The 19,083-nt window shown below is 38.7% G+C and overlaps 1 protein-coding gene across 4 annotated transcripts in view; it reads right to left on the bottom strand.

Moving 5' to 3' along the window:
* The window catches only part of dtnbp1a (dystrobrevin binding protein 1a), a 193,436-nt gene that overhangs the window by 143,958 nt on the left and 30,395 nt on the right, over nucleotides 1–19,083 (bottom strand). For 3 of the 4 annotated variants that reach the window (XM_072560825.1, XM_072560826.1, XM_072560828.1), the window contains 2 exons: nucleotides 8,983–9,115; nucleotides 6,849–6,914 (listed from right to left, as the gene is read on the bottom strand). In XM_072560825.1, the coding sequence (XP_072416926.1) occupies nucleotides 6,849–6,914; nucleotides 8,983–9,115 (199 nt within the window). The remainder of the gene's footprint in view (nucleotides 1–6,848; nucleotides 6,915–8,982; nucleotides 9,116–19,083) is intronic. The other variant, XM_072560827.1, reaches the window with a different exon arrangement.

Raw genomic sequence — 19,083 nt, 5'->3', positions numbered from 1 at the left:
TAGAATATCCATAATCACAATCAAAACATTAAAGACCTCAAATTCATTGTCTTTGGCATCTAAAATGCAAAGTAATTGTGTGTTTGAGGCTCTTTAGTCTTTGAGGGATCTCAGTCTTCTGCTGAAATCTAACATTTAGTGCCACAAAATGCCACAGAGCTGTTGCTTTGAAATTTTTGCTCGAATTGAGATTTGGTTTGGTTTCCTCAAGTATAGATATACATATTGCATTTGTTGTAATGGTGTGCCTATTCTGATAACTTTCATGGATCCATTCTAATACATGCTTCAACATCAGCCAATGACTAGCGTCAATTCTCCTGACATTTGGTCTTTGCCCATAATGTTTCACCTTCTTGTATTCTTACACCAGTTTTTCATCATCAAATTCCCTTACTGCAGCGTGGACATTTGAGGAGTTAGCAAATGTTACAGCTTTTGACTGGGAACCAACTACATGCTTCATTCCTCTTTCTGGACGACACATTTCTAATTATCGGTTACAATGTCACATGTAGTCTGTTCTATGATGGTGTCTTATAATTAGCTCAAGGTAATAAAACATGCATTGCAGAGATGAAAAATTCAGACCAACTGAGTATAACATCTCTTAGTATGAAACAGGTGTTAACTTCAGTGACAAGTATAGGCTAAAACATGATTTTTGGAGATGAAAAATTGAGTTTTCGTATATGTCACCATTCATTATCGGTCTAAAGCAATATTAAAACATCACTACCAGATCCATATGCTATATTCACAATTAGTTTTAGTGCAAGAAATTATTTAAATAGTCAGATTTCTTACTTAAAAGACAGATGATAATAAAGTAGTGCCAATACACAAGGCCTCCAAGTAACAGATTAGCTGCACAGGTTCTTTCAGGAAGAAATTCTACATTCAATCCGTATTCACAATTGTGAATTAGCAATACATTGATTTAGGTAGTGTGCTAGCACAGATCATGGAAATGGATTAATGTCCTATCATGAGAAACTGTCTTGGCCCACTTTCACATACCTGTAGTGCCAACTCAATAATTTTAATGATAGAGATGATCAGATGTAATCAAGATGTGAATATGAACTTATGTAGAGATGAACCACTTTGAAAAAAAAATGTTTCATTTTAGAGAGTCTACTGGAAAACAAAAAGGTGTAGTTTGAATTGATAATGAACGTTGACTACCCAACTTTAACATATGCCATTGCTCAAACTATGACAAGGCTGATTAAGTTTGGACTAATAGCCGACAACAAAATCTTGCCATTGGATAATTACAGCAATTTCTGCTTGAACACTTAAGACGCTAAACCTGCTTTAATAAAAGTCGTCATTATTGGCATTGAAACTAAACTATCTTGAAAATGAATTAACATTATGAAATGTTCAACGCACAACTTATTTACTTTATTATGCATAAACTTGCAAGAATATTGGTAGGATAAAGAGAAGCAATGGTCATCAAAAACATTTGGAAAACATTTTGATCCACTTGGTTAATTCAGTTTCTACTTTACTAGTAAAAGTCAGTAGGACTCCAAAATCTGAATGACAGTGAAAAGAAAGAAATATGCATGCATTTGTGACATTCAAAATGTAATTAATTATACAAATTGCATAAATTGTATGTACTATGTCACAAGATACCTGTTTTCTTTTGCATATGGAAGGTAATGCACTTTCCTAACCTACAACACAGATACTACAGCTACAAAAACATTTCATTCTTGAATTTAAAATAGAAAATGTCAAGTTCTGCAAAAATAAATATTAGAAAACGATTTGTATTAAAAAAACATTGAAGCTTAAGCATCATACTGATCAGGAATGGAAAAAATGCAAATTAAAGAAATTAGAATTCAAAAATGAGAAGTTACCAACAACTATCAAAAAAAAGAAACAGGCAGCTGAAACACGTCAAATTGCTCTAAAATGTTAAAAGAAGATGGTTTATTATCAAGAACAGAAATTGCTGGAGAAATTCAGCAGGTATGGCAGCATCTATGGGAAGAAAGCAGAGCTAACAGAGTCCGGTGACTCTTCAGCAGAACTATTTTCGATGGCCATTGCTTCTCTTTATCCTACCAATATTCAGAACTGTTGAGAGTCACTGTACTTGAAATGTTAACTTTTTCTTCCCACGGATGCTGCTAGATTTGCTGAGTTTCTCCAATAATATTTGGTTTTGTTTCAGATCTCCAGTATTCACAACTCTGTTTTATATTGGTTTCAATTCTCCTACATTTAGAAATCTACAGAGAAAGTAACATTTACAAGGCAGAAATATCAAGAAAAACTTAAGGCACATTCTATTGAATTGGTTACATTTGGCAAATATTTCTCAGCATGATCTATTCTGGTGAACTATTCAAAAAGAACAGCACTAACCAGCCAAAAACCTGTAAAACATGGCAACAAGAAATCAATTTGTAACTTTTTTTATGGCAAACACAATTCTTTAGGAGGGGTTTTGCTGGTCATTTGAACATTGAGCTATTCAATTAGACAGACATCCAGATTATGGCAAATTTCTCTCCAATACATTAAAACTACAAAAAGTAAAATGCCCATGGGTTAATGTAGGATCATTGATTTTACCGAAACTTATTTCCCATAAAACACAAATTGATATTTAACAATTTTGTTGACAAATTAGAATCCTTATTACCCATCACTATGGACTTGGCTCATTGTATTAAAGCAACTCCAGTCTGCTGTTTCAAGTCAACCCCAGCTACTTGCTATGCTTTACAGCATGCAATTGCACCCCCTAGTGATAATTCCAATTAAGTGCACCAGTTTCATATTTAGCTACTTAATTGAAAGGACATAACAGCCTCCAGATCCCACTTTTACTAGCAGGATCATGATGGATTACAATTTTTAAAATGCATAGATGTATATGTTAGCATTTTTAATATTCACTGGAACTGTGGCCAACCCTTCCATGCCAGTTAAGTTTCTCTAACGAAACTAGTCCCACTTTCCTGCATTTGGCCCACATCTCTCTAAACCTTTCCTATTCATGTGCCTGTCTTAATGCCTTCTGAATGTTCGAACTGCATACACATCTACCATGTCCTTTGGCATTCCACACACAAACCACCCTCTGCGTAATAAAGTTACCCCTCAGGTCCCTTCTGAAACTTTTCTCCTCTCACCTTAAAAATATATTCTCTAGTTTTGAACTCCCCTACTCTAGGGAAAATACCTATGATATTCTCCTTATCTATGCCCCTCACGACTTTATACACCTCTATGAGGATGACCTCTCAAGCTCCCAACCTATCCAGCCTCACCTTCTAACTCAAACATTCCATGGCAGCATCCGGATAAATCTCTTCTGAACCCTCTCCAATTCAATAACATGCTTCCTGTAGCAGAGCAACCAGAACTGTACACAGTACTCCAAATGTGGCTTCACCAACATCCTGACATGACACTTCAACACAACCCAATTCCTATAATCAAATGGTTTGAGCAATGAAGGCAAGTGTGCTAAACACCTATTTAACCACCCCAATGAAAGTTGATGCAACTTTCAAAGAACTATATAACCCTGAACCCCCACTTCTCTCTGTCCGACAACGCTACCCAGGGTCCAACCAATAACTGCGTAAATCTTGTCCCTCAGCAAAGAAAGGAGGAAAATTCTGCACTACGGACCCCATAACCTCATATTACCCTTGCTCATGTACCTAAAGACCTCTGGGCTGAGAATCGACATGTTCAATCACATGAACACCAATGGTAAAAACTTGCTAACTTGAGTAATTGCCATCTTTAAATTGAGGGACAGCCAATGAGCTTTGACCTGAAAATCAGATTTTAAAAGCATCTAGATATGCACAACCAATCTTAACAGATGCATTTCAAGTATAAATAACGACCAGTGTGCATGACATTAATAATATACACATTTGGATGAAAAGCATACATATACTGACTCCTTTATCTTGGACAGCATTGAAGAATAAAGATAACTGATCCAGTAAGTGATGATTCTGAAGTGGTTTGAAACAATAGGAACTGAGCATCCAAGATCTAATATATTCTTTTTAAAAATTCACGCCAGTATTTTACAGAAAAATAAAATTGTTTTAATGTAATTATGTAGGTTATAAGGCAAACTCAATCTTGTACCGATATGTTTAATATCAAAAATTGATGAGATCGGAAAAAAAAGTAATACGCACACAAAGCAATTAGTACAACAAAGCTTTGTAAAAAAAGTAAACTTACAATTGTTAATGTGGCAAAGCATTAAAGCATAAAGCACATTGGCCTGGAGGTAGAGACTTTGCGGTAAACAGTGGTCAGATTACATTGCAAGAGAAACACAAAGGTAATTCAGAGAACAAACCGTCAACAAGATACACTAAGATTAGAACACAGGCAGTTATGAAAAGGCTTTAAAGTACATTAAAAATGTTTAAAGATAAAGAGCACCTGAAGATTACTTTAAAGATATCCAGCATAAAAGAATGCATTTACATTAGTGGAATTTGCACTTAGAACCCAATTTTAAAAATGCTTCTTCAAAAAAAACAATAAATAATTGAAATAAATAAATGAAATAAATCAGTACCACAATGCACCTGAACAATAAACTGAATATTGGAGCAGCTATGATATTTTTCTTTGGCTATTTTCTTGAAAAGCTATTTAAATACTAGTCATGGGACGGTCATAAGAATCCCTACAGTGCAGAAAGAGGCCACTTGACCCATTAACTCTACACTGATCCTCCAAAGAGCATCTCATTCAGACTCAAGACTCTCTCTCCCCCACCCCCACCCCGATCCAATTCCCATAATCCTGCATTTACCACGATTAATCCACTTCCCCTGGACACAATAGGCAATTTAGTATGATCAAACTGCCTAGCCTGTACAACTTTGTACAGTGGGAGATTTTTGGTCATTGTTTGTTGGCTTTGAAAACTTTCTCAATCTTCTGAGAAAGGAGAAAATTCAGAACAGTTAGTCTTAGCTTGAAAGTTCAGGACCAAATGAGCTTCATTAATTACCTGAAAGGGCTATTCAAAGCTCACAAAATCTAAGCTCAGTTGAGTTAACAATCAGGAAGAGGCTATCAAACTCTCAAGACTGGGAATTGAAAGAAATCAATAAGTGATAACGAAAGGAATTCTCTCTGATATTAGAGTACTATAAAAAGGGATGGTGCTGGGTTTAATGGGATCCTCTCAAATTGTGTTTTGTAAATAGCTTGGTTATTCTACTCTAATCTTTTCTTTTGTGCAATAAATCGGATTTATTGTTAAAACCAGATCTGCAGCTTTATGCGCTTGTGGTTCAGTGAAACAGCACTTCAAGTTAAAAAAAAGAATTTAGGCCAGACTTCAGTCTGATATCTGACTTGTTGAGTAATAACCATAGCTGAAATTATAAAACTAGTGGTTTAAATTTGAAAGAACAATTGTGAACGATACATCTGGCTGAATTGAACTGAAAATTAAATTAGGGAGAGGGGAGGAAATATTTTACACCATTTGGTGCAGGCACATTGGAGCAAAAAAGAAGAGGGAAAGGACCATTATCCGTGGTTAAAGGTAACATCAAATTGAAAAAGAAGGGACAATTTCAGAAAAATTAGTGGCAAGTCAGAAAATTAAACAGAAAACTAAAAAAGCAAAGGAGGACAAAAAGAGAGAGAGAGAGAGAGAGAGAGAGAGATTGTGCTATAGAAAGCACATCTGGAGAATTAATAATGTAAAATAAAGATATGAGAAATGAATGAAAAAATTTTGCATCGGTTTTAACTGTAGCGAATGGAAATTGCAGAAATAGTAAATCCAGAAGTAAAAATGTACGACAAGAAATGGATTAAAAGAAATATGTGGATGTGTGTACTTAAGATTCCTGCAAGGTATTTAATAAGACGCCACAAGTTTACTGCACAAAGTAAAAGCTCACTGGGCATGGCGTAAATTATTAATATAGATGTAAAATTTATTAGGTAACAGGAAACAGTATAAATCTATCATTTTTCAGATTAACAAATAGCAATGAACGAGCGCAATAGGGATCACTACTGGGTCATTAAAAATTTACAACAGGACTACGTGCAAGCCAGACAGCATTGGCAGCATGAAACAGACTGGGCTAAGTGATCCCACAATCAGATGATCAGGTCAAAGCCTTGAAATCCTGTCACATCTGTTCATGAATTGTTGTGCACAATACAACAACAAACAAAAGGAGGCAGCTCTTCACACTCTCCATTCTCATCGTCAATGATGAGGAGCGCAGCACATTTCACAAAAAACACGGCTTAATTATTTGTATTCATCGTCAACCAGACGTTTTTAAAATTCACTCTCATTGAACGTGGACATTGCTGGTTAGCTAGCGTTTTATTACCCATCCCTTGGTGCCCTTGTGGTAGTAGTGAGGTACCTTCTTGAACCGTTGCTGTCCACATATGTAGTAAGTGGAGCTACAATGCCCTGGGGGGGGGGGGGGGGGGGGGGGGGGGGGGGGGGGGGGGGGCGGAAGAGTTCTAGGATTTTGACCCAGCACCAAAGAAATGATGGTGTATTTCTAAGTCAGGATAGTGAGTGGCTTGAAGGGGAATTTGCAGGTGGTGGTGTTTCCATGTAGCTGCTGCCTTTGTCCTTCTTGATGAAAGTGGTTGTCTAAAGGTCTTGGTGAATTTCTGCAGGGCATCTTCTAGATAGTAGCAACAGTGTGTACTGAGTGATGGTAATGGAGGGAGTGCACACCTGTAGATGTACAGCCAATCAAATGGTCTGCTTTGTCTTGAATGGTGTCAGGCTTAAGTGTTGTTGAAGGATTTGGGGAATCAGGCAGTGAGGTACTCACCAGTATTCCTAGCCTCTGCCCTGCTCTTGTAGCCATCATGTTTATGCAACAAGTCCAGTTGAATTTCTGGTCAAGGATATTGATAGTAGAGGATTCAGTGATGGAAATAGAATTCAATGTCAAGGGAGATTTTAGTATGCATGGTCTTAAGTAACACTTCAGGTTAATTAACTAGAAAGGAATGTTAACTGATATTGCTAACCTATCTGTAGTTGCATTGTAACTGGCAGTTCTCAATCAACTGCATATATTCCTAATAATATTTAGCATAACACTAATACATTTATGAAAGGAAAGAGGACAAAAACTGGTCCTGTTAATATAGAATACAAAAGTTCTTAAAACAAACAAACAATTAAATATGCATTCAACCTCAAGACAATATGGTAGAATAGGTGTTAAAATTAACAACACAGTTGTCTGAAGAGCCTATTAAAGGTTTTGGACCGATCTGCACGGAGTCTGAACTCATTAGTCAAAGGACCCCGTTAATAATGGAAAGTTTAACTGATGATCAACTGGGCCCAGAAACTTATTTCAGTGGCCGTTATGAGACTAAATGCTGTTCCTGTCTTTTTCAGTTTCCACAAGAAATCAGAATCTCACAGCACAAATGCAGGAATACAGACCTTGCACATAGAAAAAAGGTCAACAAATGACCACTCAATTAGTCCAGGTATTGGGATCATCTCAGTAAAAAGTGGATAGCTGCCCAACCAATTTGCTTATGTTTCAAATGATGCAGTGAAAAAAGTTGACCTATTCTGATTCTGATGGAATCGAAACAAGGCGGCCTTGTTTAATTATGAGACAAAATGCCCTTGGACATTGAGCCTCCTTTAACATTTTGACTGGTTCAAGACATCCAATTAGGTAAACAGCTTTCAAGAAAGCTGAGCTGCAGGTTGGCTGACAACATGTCTTAGCACCAAGATCATAATATAGAACGATATTCACAATTGAGAATTTGATACGCATCCTAAGCGAATTTAGTGGGGGTGAGAACTTCAGTCAAGGCCCACGTTTAGACCATTCCGTAAACAAACTGAAATCACATTTTATGTTTAATTTCCATACACACGATGTGAGTAACGCTGGGTAGGGCAGGAGTCATTGCTCATCCCTAATTGCCCTTCAGAACATGTAAGCATGTAAGCGCATGTAAGCTGCCTTTTATGAAGTTGTAAGTTAAATTATCCAAAAATTTGAAAAATGCCAAAGTGGTCAAATTGCTCACATATTGATACAATTACTACATTACAAAATGGGGTTTCCATTCCCATTAATACAGATAAACATACATAAAGCCAATGATCTGGTCTATTTTTGCAATTTATAGAACCAAGAGGCATCAATTAATGAGAAAATGTACAATTTTTTCCCATTCCGCAACTATATATTACACAAGAAATACCTAATATCAGTAAAATGGCATCAATGGATACAAATGATAACATAAGTGAGGTGCACCTGCATTTAATGGAACTACAACATTAAATATTTTCTTAAACCTTAGCCACGATCTTCAATATCCTTAACTAAAACTTACATTAACGTAAGTTATTGCAGTATCCTTTTACAGAGAGAACATTTATTTGTAATCAAATAATATTTTGGATTTGAGAAGCATCCATAAAAGTGAAGAAGGTATATGCCTGTTAATATCACTGGCCAAGACCTCAGCATTTCATTCAATGCAGCGTATAAACATGATTTCAGGAACAGGCTCCAAAAATGGTGAAAAGCTATATGTAGATTGACAAAAGGATTAGACACTGGTGGCCTCAAGTCTTGTAACCAATGATTACTCAGCAACATTCATATGCAAATCAGCCAGGCTAGGCAACACTTCTTCCTTCAATAAGTTACATTACAATAAATTGTTTGAATTGTAATTAAGCTTTCCAGAAATGACAACATTTAAAACAGCAAAAGCTGCTTTTCAATTTGCTTGACAGAGCAGCCATGAGAAAATGTTTGCAATTTAAAACTTCAATTTTTATTTACAAGATAATTTGATTTGCATTCTTACAATAAGTTTCACATCAAACATAGATTACCACATTAAGAGAACTACAATTACTGCAGTCGATCACCACCTTCCTAATTTAACTAAAGAGATAAATGCACTCACCAAGTTTGGATGTCAGGGCATCTAAGCCCATTAACAATGCTGGAATTTCTTCAAGCTGTTCCTGCAGCTCAAATAACTGGTTCCGTCTTTTCTCCCAATACGCTGACAGTACCACCACTTTGCCATCTACAACCTAAAACATTGTGAAGTAGTTATTCAATTCATATGAAAATACATTTAAAATCATGCAACAATTCAACTACGGTCTGCTTGAAATTCAATTTACCTTACTAAATGTTCATTAGCGTTAAATTCCTTAATTAACTGTGGTATAAGACTATTTAAATTATATAATTTTGATTCTTTTCCGCAAAGAAAAATGAACAGAAATAGACTGTATTGTTAAGTAATGATGGTCCAGTGATGTTGAAGATTACCCTTCTGGAGGTAGTTATATCCCATGTTAACATACAATATTTATTCTACAACTAGAATGTAGGGAATTAGGACATCAAATTTAAAGTAGCATCCTCAGAAGGATTACTAATAGTACCAAATGCAATGGAGAGTTGAAATAACAGATAAATCTTGGTTGCAGAATGGTGCAGGGAGGGATTCAGATTTCAGGGACATTGGGACCAATACTGGGGAAGGTGGGACTGGTTCAAGCAAGGACCGCTGCACCTAGACAGAACCTGGACCAATATCCTCAGGAAGAGGGATGTTTGCTAGTACTGTTTGGGGAGAATTTAAATTAGAGTAGCAAGGGGGTGGGAACCTGAACAGGAAGACTGAGGAGGAAGAAACAAGAATAAAAACAAAAACGGAATGATAAGCAACAAAAATGGAAGGTGGAAAAGTATGGGAGAAAAACAAATGGGGTCACAATACAAAACAAAACTAAGGTGACTAACAAGGTTAAAAAGTCAAAGCTAAAACTGTTGTGTTTTAATGCATGGCACATTCATAGAGTCAGAGATGTACAGCTTGGAAAAAAACCCTTTGGTCCAAGTCACCCATGCCAACCAGATATCCTAAATTAGGGGCACTTGGTTTATATCCCTCTAAATCCTTCCTATTTATATATTCATCCAGATGCCTTTTAAATATTGTAACTGTACCAGCCTCCACCACTTCCTCTGGTCGATCATTCCATACACGTGCCACACTTTGCGTGAAAAAGTTGCCCCTCATGTCCCTTCTAAATCTTAACCCTCTCATCCTAACTTTATGCACTCTGGTTCTGGACTCTCCCACACCAGGGAAAAGTGTGTCTATACACCATATCCATGCCCATGATTTTATTAACCCTCTTTAAGGTCACCCCTCAGCCTCCGACGATCCAGGGAAAACAGCCCCAGCCTATTCAGCCTCTCCCTATAGCTCAATCCTTCCAATCCTTGCAACATCCTTGTATATCTTTTCTGAACCCTTTCAAGTTTCACAACATCCTTCCGATTGGAGGGAGACCAGAATTGCATACGATAATCTAAAAGTGGCCAAACCAAATGTCCTGTACAGCCACAATATGACCTCCCAAACCCTGTATTCAATGCTCAGACCAATAAAGGAAAGCATACTAAACACCTTCTTCATTATCCTATCTACCTGCAAATCCACTTTCAAGGAACTGTGAACCTGCACTCCAAGGTCTATTTGTTCAGCAACACTCCCCAGGACCTTGCCACTAAGTGTATAAGTTTGCTGTGATTTGCCTTTCCAAAATGCAGCACCTCACATTTATCTAAATTAAATTCCATCGGTCACTCTTTGGCCCATTTGATCAAGATACCATTGCACTTGGAGGTAAACTTCTTTGTCGTCCACTACACCTCCAATTTTGGTGTCATCCGCAAACTTACTCACTATACCTTCCATGTTCACACCCAAATCACTTATATAAATGGCGAAAAGCAGTAGATCCAGCACTGATCCTTGCAGCACACAGTTGGTCACAAGCCTCCAGCATGAAAGACAACCCTCCACCTCCACCCTCTATCTTCTACCTTTGAGCCAGTTGTACATAAAAATGGCTATTTCTCCACCCTAACCGTGCTAAACAGGCTACCATGAGAAACCTTGGCAAATGCCTTACTGAAGTCCATACAGATTACATCTACTGCTCTGCCCTCATCAATCCTCTTTGTTACTTCTTCAAAAAACTCAATCAAGTTAGTAAGACATTATTTCCCACACACAAAGCCATATTGACTATCACAAATCAGTTCATCCTTTTCCAAGTACATGTACATCCTGTCCCTCAGGATTCCCTCCAACAAACTGCCTACCACGAATCTCAGGCTCACCAGTCTATAATTCCCTGGCTTGTCCTTACCACCTTTCTTAAACAGTGGGACCACTTTAGCCAACCTCTAGTCTTTTGGCATCTCACCTGTGACTGTTGATGATACATATATCTCAGCAAGGGACCCAGCAATCACTTCTCTGGTTTCCCACAAAGTTCTAGGGTACACCCGATCTGATCATGGGGATTTATCTACCTTTCTGCATTTTAAGACATCTAGCACCTCCTTTGTAATATGGACATTTTTCAAGACGTCACCATCTATTTCCCTACATTATATATCCCTACAATCTATATCTTTCTTGTCTTTCTCCATGGTAAACACTGATGCAAAATACCCATTTCATGTCTCCCCATCTCCTGCAGTTTCACACATATACTGCCTTGCTGATTTTTGAGGAGTTCTATTCTCGCCCTGGTTACTCTTTTGTCCTTAATACATTTATAAAATTCCACTGGATTCTCCTTAACACTATTGGCCAAAGCTATCTCATATCTCATTTTTGCACTCCTGATTTCCCTCAAGTACTGCCATTATACTCCAAGGATTCACTCAATCTTTGCTGTCTATACCTGACATATGCAAGATAAATAAATTAGCAGCGCAGAGTTGTATGATACAGTTGCAATTAAGGAGATAAGGTTGCAAAGTGACAAAAGATGTGAACAGAACATTTGGGGCTATTTATTATTTAGGAAGGGCAGATAAAAAGGGAAAATAAGTAGGGTAGCATTGCAAGCAAGGGAGAGAATCAATGCAAGAGTGAGGAAGGATATTGGTTTGGAAAATCACATGGAATCTGAGAGGGTGGAGGTAAGAAATATCCAAGGGGCAGAAAGCATTTTTGGTGATTGTCCAAAGGTCCCCAAATAGTAATGATGATGCAAGGGAAAGCATTAAACAAGAAATCAGAGAAGGTTGGACAAACCAAACAAGAAATTATATCATGGAAGAGGAATTCCTAGAGTGCAAAAGGTTTTTTGTAGACCAATATATTGGGGAACAAATTAAATAAGTTACTCTAGACTTGGTACTGCGCAATGAGAAAAGATTCATTATTAATGATTGTGCAGGGTTCTTTAGGAAAAAGCAACCATGATATGACAGAATTTTTCATTAAGATGGAGAATATAGCATTGAATCTGAAACTAGGGTCCTGAATTTCAATAAAGGGATCCACTAGGTATGAGATGTAAATTGGCAAGCATGAGATGGGGAACTTTACTAAAGCAACCAATGATGGATAGGCACATCCTAATATTTAAAGAACATGAATAATGACAATTACTCATTCCTGCCTGGAAAATAAAAACAGGATAGGTGACTCAACCAGTGCTTATAAATGGAACTAGGGATAGCATTAGTTTCAGTAAGACCACATATATATTTGCCAGGAAAAACAGCAAGTCTGAGGTTTGGGAGAATTTAAGAATAGAGTTAAGGAGAACAAAAAAATTGGTCAAGGTGGAGAAAATGGAGTAGGAGAATAAAATTTCAGCAAACATTAAAACTGACTAAAAATTCAAAGTTTGTGAGAAGATGTGTAGCTTGGGTGCTCATTGTTGTGGTTCGGTTCGCCGAGCTGGGGATTTGTGTTGCAGACGTTTCGTCCCCTGTCTAGGTGACATCCTCAGTGCTTGGGAGCCTCCTGTGAAGTGCTTCTGTGATGTTTCCTCCGGCATTTATAGTGGTTTGTCTCTGCCGCTTCCGGTTGTCAGTTCCAGCTGTCCACTGCAGTGGCTGGTATATTGGGTCCAGGTCAATGTGTTTGTTGATAGAATCTGTGGATGAGTGCCATGCCTCTAGGAATTCCCCGGTTGTTCTCTGTCTACTGTCCACTGCAGCGGACAGCTGGAACTGACAACCGGAAGTGGCAGAAACAAACCACTATAAATGCCGGAGGAAAGATCACAGAAGCGCTTCGCAGGAGGCTCCCAAGCACTGAGGATCTCACCTAGACAGGGGACGAAACATCTGCAATACAAATTCCCAGCTCGGCAAACAGAACCACAACAACGGACTAAAAATTTCTATAAATGTACAAACAGAATAACATAAAAACACATTTTTCCCATACAATCAAAAGTTGGAGAATTATAAAAGGGAATAAAGAAACATCAGAAGAACTGAGCACATATTTTTGGTTATACTTTCACAAAAAGGGTCACAATAACCTCCCAGAACTGTTATGGGGTCTTGTGAAAGGACAGAATTGAAATAAATCAGGATTAGTAAGACAATTATGCTAAGAAAAGAAACAGGGTTAAAGACTAACAAATCACCATGGCCCAATCAATCATCGGGATCCTAGAGTAGTGAGCGGCACGGTGGCACAGTGGTTAGCACTGCTGCCTCACAGCGCCAGAGATCCGGGTTCAATTCCCGTCTCAGGCGACTCTGTGTGGAGTTTGCACGTTCTCCCAGTGTCTGCGTGGGTTTCCTCCGGGTGCTCTGGTTTCCTCCCACACTCCAAAGATGTGCAGGTCAGGTGAAGTGGCCATGCTAAATTGCCCGTAGTGTTAGGTAAGGAGTAGATGTAGGGGTATGGGTGGGTTGCGCTTCGGCGGGTGCGGTGTGGACTTGTTGGGCCGAAGGGCCTGTTTCCACACTGTAAAGTAATCTAATCTAATTAAAAAAAAAGTACTAAAGGACGTAGTCCGGATGCATTGATGGTCATCTTCCAAAATCTATAGACTCTGGAGTAACCTCCTACAGGTTATAGGGTATCAAATTTGACTCCACTATTTAAAAAGGGAGGGAGGAGGAAAAAAAAACGAGAACTACAGAATCTATTATAAAAGATTTGATAACACAATATTTGGACAACATTATTGAGATTGGACAAAGCCAGCATGGGTTTATGAAAGGCAAATCATGCTTAACAAATAAATCTACTGGAACTTTTTACAAAAATATAAATAGTAGAATAGATAGTGGAGAACTAGTGGATGTGGTGCATTCTGTTTGTCAGAACACTTTTGATAGGGACGTACATAAGAGATTAGTGGACAAAACTAAAGCACACAAGACAAAGGGTAGTATATTGGTATGGACTGAGAACTAGTTGACAGATGGGAAAAAAACAAATGGGAATAATTGGATTTTTTTCCAAGTGTCAGGCAGTGACTGGTGGGGTACTGCGAGGATCAGAGCTAGGCTCCAATTATTCACGATAGAACCATTAGCAAACTTTCTACTTCAGAATGAAAAACAGAATGCGTGTTATTTAAATAGTAATTATATTGGGAAGTGTGGATGTTCAAAAGGGTTCTGAATGAACCTGGGTCAATGAAAACAAACACGTAGGTGCAGGATGCAAATTGGATGGCAAATGATATAAATGGTCTTCATCGCAAAAGAATTTCAATTCAGAAGTAAGGATATCTTACTGCAATTATACAGGGTCTTTAAAACACCACACCTGCAGTATTGTTTGGAATTTTGTCTCCCTAGGAGAAAGTGAGGACTGCAGATGCTGGAGATCAGAGCTTAAAAATGTGTTGCTGGAAAAGCGCAGCAGGTCAGGCAGCATCAAAGGAACAGGAGAATCGACGTTTCGGGCATAAGCCCTTCTTCAGGAAATTTGTCTCCCTACCCAAGAAAGGGTACATATGCCAGAGAGGGAGTGCAGCAGAGGTTCACTAAGATGATATCAGGGATTGCAGGTCTGTCCTGTGGGGAGAGATTCGCTTGACTGGGCCTGTTTTCACAACAATTTAATACAATAAAGGGTTATGATTTAAATGTATAAAATTCTAAAAGGGATGGGCAGACTAGATGCAGGGAGGACGTTTTCCGTAGTTTAGAACCAGGGTTTACAGTCTCAGAATACAGGGTAGGCCATTCAGGTGTAAGTTAAGGAAGTACTCTTTCACTCAAAGGCTTGTGAAGGCATAATATTCTCTTCTGCAGAAGGCTGTGGAGGCCAAGTCATTGAATATATTCAAAGATAGGTAAATCTTTAGATTTTAAAGGCATCAAGGGATACAGGGACAAAGTGGCTTTGAAATACAGAATCAGCTACAATTACATCGAATGGTGCAGTGGGGTTGAAGGGTAAATGGACCATTCTTGCTTCTAGCTTCTAGTTATCTGAACAAAGTTGGCAAATACATGCTTAAGACTAAATTTGACACAAAAGCTCATGCAGACATCCTACGAGTCAAAATCCTGAAAGATAGAATAGAATCATAGAATCCCTACAGTGTGGGAACAGACCCTTCGGCCCAGCAAGTCCACACCGACTCTCCAAAGAGTATCCCACCCAGACCCATTCCTCTATTACTCTGCATTTAGCTTTGACTAATACACCTAAATCTACACATCCCTGAATACTATGGGCAATTCAGCATGGCCAATTTACCTGACCTGCACACCTTTGGATTGTGGAAGGAAACTGAAGCAACCGGAGGAAAACCACATAGACACGAGGAGAGTGAGCATAGACAGTCACCAGAGGCTGGAATCAAACCTGAATCCCTGGCACTGAGAGGCAGCAGTGCTAACCACTGTGCCACCCCATGGTGTACTTGGATCAATGCAAATATATGATACAAACTATGACAATAGAACTAACTGCATATAATAAGTCAGTCATCCCTGGCACTGACAAATTCATGATGACAAAGGTAGATATTACAGCTCTCCACGAAGATAAGAATTTCAAGTGGTGGACATAAATGGACCAGCAGGATTACCAGAATGCATGGAACTCATTGTGACCATTCACAAAAAATACCAAATTACCATCACAGCAGAAGCAAAAATGCTCCCAATGAGTCAGTCCAGGACTTGCAACAAATCTGCCAAATAGAAAATTTCTAAACTGCACTGTAGCTCAGAATATGTAATTCCATCAATTGATGCTTTCTGAAAGCATAGCATTCGCAGCTCAAGTGCAAGCTAGACAATATGAAACATAACAGTATCATCTGTCATATTCATTAGCACACAGACAGAGGAGAATCTATTACATGTATGCTAAATGACCATTTAATCAGGGTATTTTTGGATTCAAGACACTTAAGTCACACTTTAAAGAAATGCCCACACAAAATTTCAGAGATATCTCAGATATTTTAACTTCTTAGCATCAAACATCTGAATTTTTCCAACAAAGCATAGTCACTGACACAGCTCTAAGGAAATAGAGCTCTAAGAAATAGGAAACCCCATACGTAAGACAGGTGCACTAACAGCACATGTTTCAATCACATTAACAAACATTAACAGAAATTTGTACCCTCAAATGCAATGACCCAAAAAAAGACAAGCATGAAATTCAATATATCAAGTAAGATGACAAACCAATTGTACTGGCATATTAAAAGATCAATATAAGCACAATCCAACTACTTCAACAGAGAGCATGAAACATTTGCCCTGGTATTCAGTGCTGGAACCCTTGACGACTTTTCAGCAGTTTACTTCTATTAGATTTGGCTTCGAGCTGTGAACTGGGAATTGACAGCTGAGAATGACTTAAGGACTTTGGGACAGCTGTGTTAAAGGGAAAGAACAGACCAAGCAAGCTTTTGATTGCATGTGAAGCCAGGCTTGTTGGTTACTTGCAAGCCGAGTCTTAATCAAAAGGGGTTCCTTCAGATACAGCGACCCTAGAGCATTGGCTCCAGGGATGGACAGTGGCTAGCACTGCTGCCTCTCAGTGCCAGCGATCCGGGTTCAATTCCAGCCTCGGGCAACAGTGTGTGGAGTTTGCACATTATTCCTTTGTCTGAGAGGATTTCCTCTCAGTCCAAAGATGTGCAGGTGAGGTGGCTTGGCCATGGGACAGGTTTGGGTGGGATGCGCTTTGGAGAGGGTCAGTGTTGGCTCGATGGGCTGAATGGCCTGCTTCCACATTGTAGGGATTCTATGATTGTGTTTGAAGCGATAGTAGAAGTGGCCTATTAATGAGGGCAGTAACTGGGAATTGGAAGACATCCCAGACTCAAGCAGATGCCAGATGTAGAATAAGAATGGAGACATCAGGACAGAACCAGTGCTGTTTGAACCGTGTTTTTTTGCGGATTAGCTTGGCAGCTGACAACACAGCATGACGATTTGAAAGCTCCTTACCTAATCTCCCACACACACCTTTGGAAGCCCAGCGAGTGGAAAGCCGAGTTACAAATATTACTCCCTTTACCTCGGTAAACTGGATCAGCGGTTTCAGAAAAACAACCAAGGAGTCCACATCAATCTGTGAAACAACACACTGTGAAAGCCACTTAAGTGATCTGGCCAGTTTTGGTTTTTTTTTAAAAGATATCTCTTAACTGCCTGTCTGTCTGTCTTGTGTGAATGGAGGCTAAAAACAAACATTTTAGGTTTAAATCAGATTACCTTACTTACTTTGTTCTGCACTAAAGTTGTTATTTCATAGAATAGAATCCCTACAGTTGGAAACAGGCCCTTTAGTGCAACAAGTCCACACCGACCCTCTGAAGAGTAACCCACCCACCCATTCCCCTATATTTACCCCTGAACAATGCACCTAACCCACACAGCCTGAACACTGAGGGCAATTTTAGCATGGCTAATTCACCTAACCTGCACATCTTTTGGATTGAGCACCCGGAAGAAACCCACGCAGACATGGGGAAACTGGGCAAACTCCACACATTCAGTCGCCCCAGGCTAGAATTGAACCCGGGTCCCTGGCGTTGTGACGCAGCAGCACTAAACACTGAGTCACCGTGCCACCCTAAATTTAATTATGCATTGAATAAATTGTAAAGTCTTCTATTTGAGATACAAAACCAGTGTCTAGAATTAATTTATAAAATCTGGGATTGGTTAGTCTAAACTCTGGTTAGTAACTATTGGAGTAACAAACGAAGGTCTTGGATGGTTTAAAGGCTGATTTGGTTCGGCTATCTCTGGATCATAACATCAGTGTCACAAGGTTCCATACATATTTCGCCAGCAATTTCTGCTTGTTCCACACTGTTAGGTTAAGTCTGATGAACAATTTTTTGTGGAAACCAGTCCCAAACAATCAGAAATGATTTGTCATAAACTGAAAAATGCTCCACCTAGATTATGACAATGTCAAGTAAACTTACAGGACTTAATTGAAATGTCTGCTTCAAACCTGGCACCAAAATGGTTACCACAGACACTGAGCAGATCACATCCCAATAATGCAAAAGTTCCTCTAAACCCAAAAAGTACACAGTAGCTTTCTCATACCCATTTGACAAATTATTTGCATTTGTGCTGACCACAATGTCAGAAAGAAACAGTTAAATGATACATAACTGGAGATAGTGAAAAGCCACTTGATCACAGAAGAGAAAAAAGTATTTGTACCCAAAGTCCTTCTGAAGGACATACTGTCACATCTACATCAGTGACACAAAAGGCAGAGAGTGAACAGGGCGCCTGGCACAAGATGTGCAAATTGACCAGGAATCAACAGAAAGGAGAAGGAAAATGTGTGGAGTATTATCAACTGCAGCACCACAAAGAACTTCTACACTTTCACATGACTCCATCAATACTTGGTCAAAGTTGCAGTTATTCAAAAATTTGCTTCAGGTTACCAACTAATTTTCCAAATTTGCAATGTCAGACAGTTAAAAGAACACTTCAAGGGTATCTATGACAGACAAATGCAACATTCCATGTATTTGGTACACCCAGAGAGATCACATCTGATAATGGGACGCAATATGCAAGCAAAGTTTTTAGTGATGCAGTTTATTTTTATTCATTTAAGGGATATGGAAATCACTGGCTAGGAGGCATTCTATGCCCACCCTAGTTGCCCTTGAGTAGACAATGGTGAGTGGGCTTCTTGAACCACTACAGTCCATTAACTGTAGGTAGACCACAATGTCATTATGGAGAT

This window comes from Chiloscyllium punctatum, chromosome 41, assembly GCF_047496795.1.
Source record: "Chiloscyllium punctatum isolate Juve2018m chromosome 41, sChiPun1.3, whole genome shotgun sequence".
In the NCBI taxonomy this organism is placed as follows: domain Eukaryota; kingdom Metazoa; phylum Chordata; class Chondrichthyes; order Orectolobiformes; family Hemiscylliidae; genus Chiloscyllium; species Chiloscyllium punctatum.
This window is presented reverse-complemented; position numbering and strand designations above follow the sequence as displayed.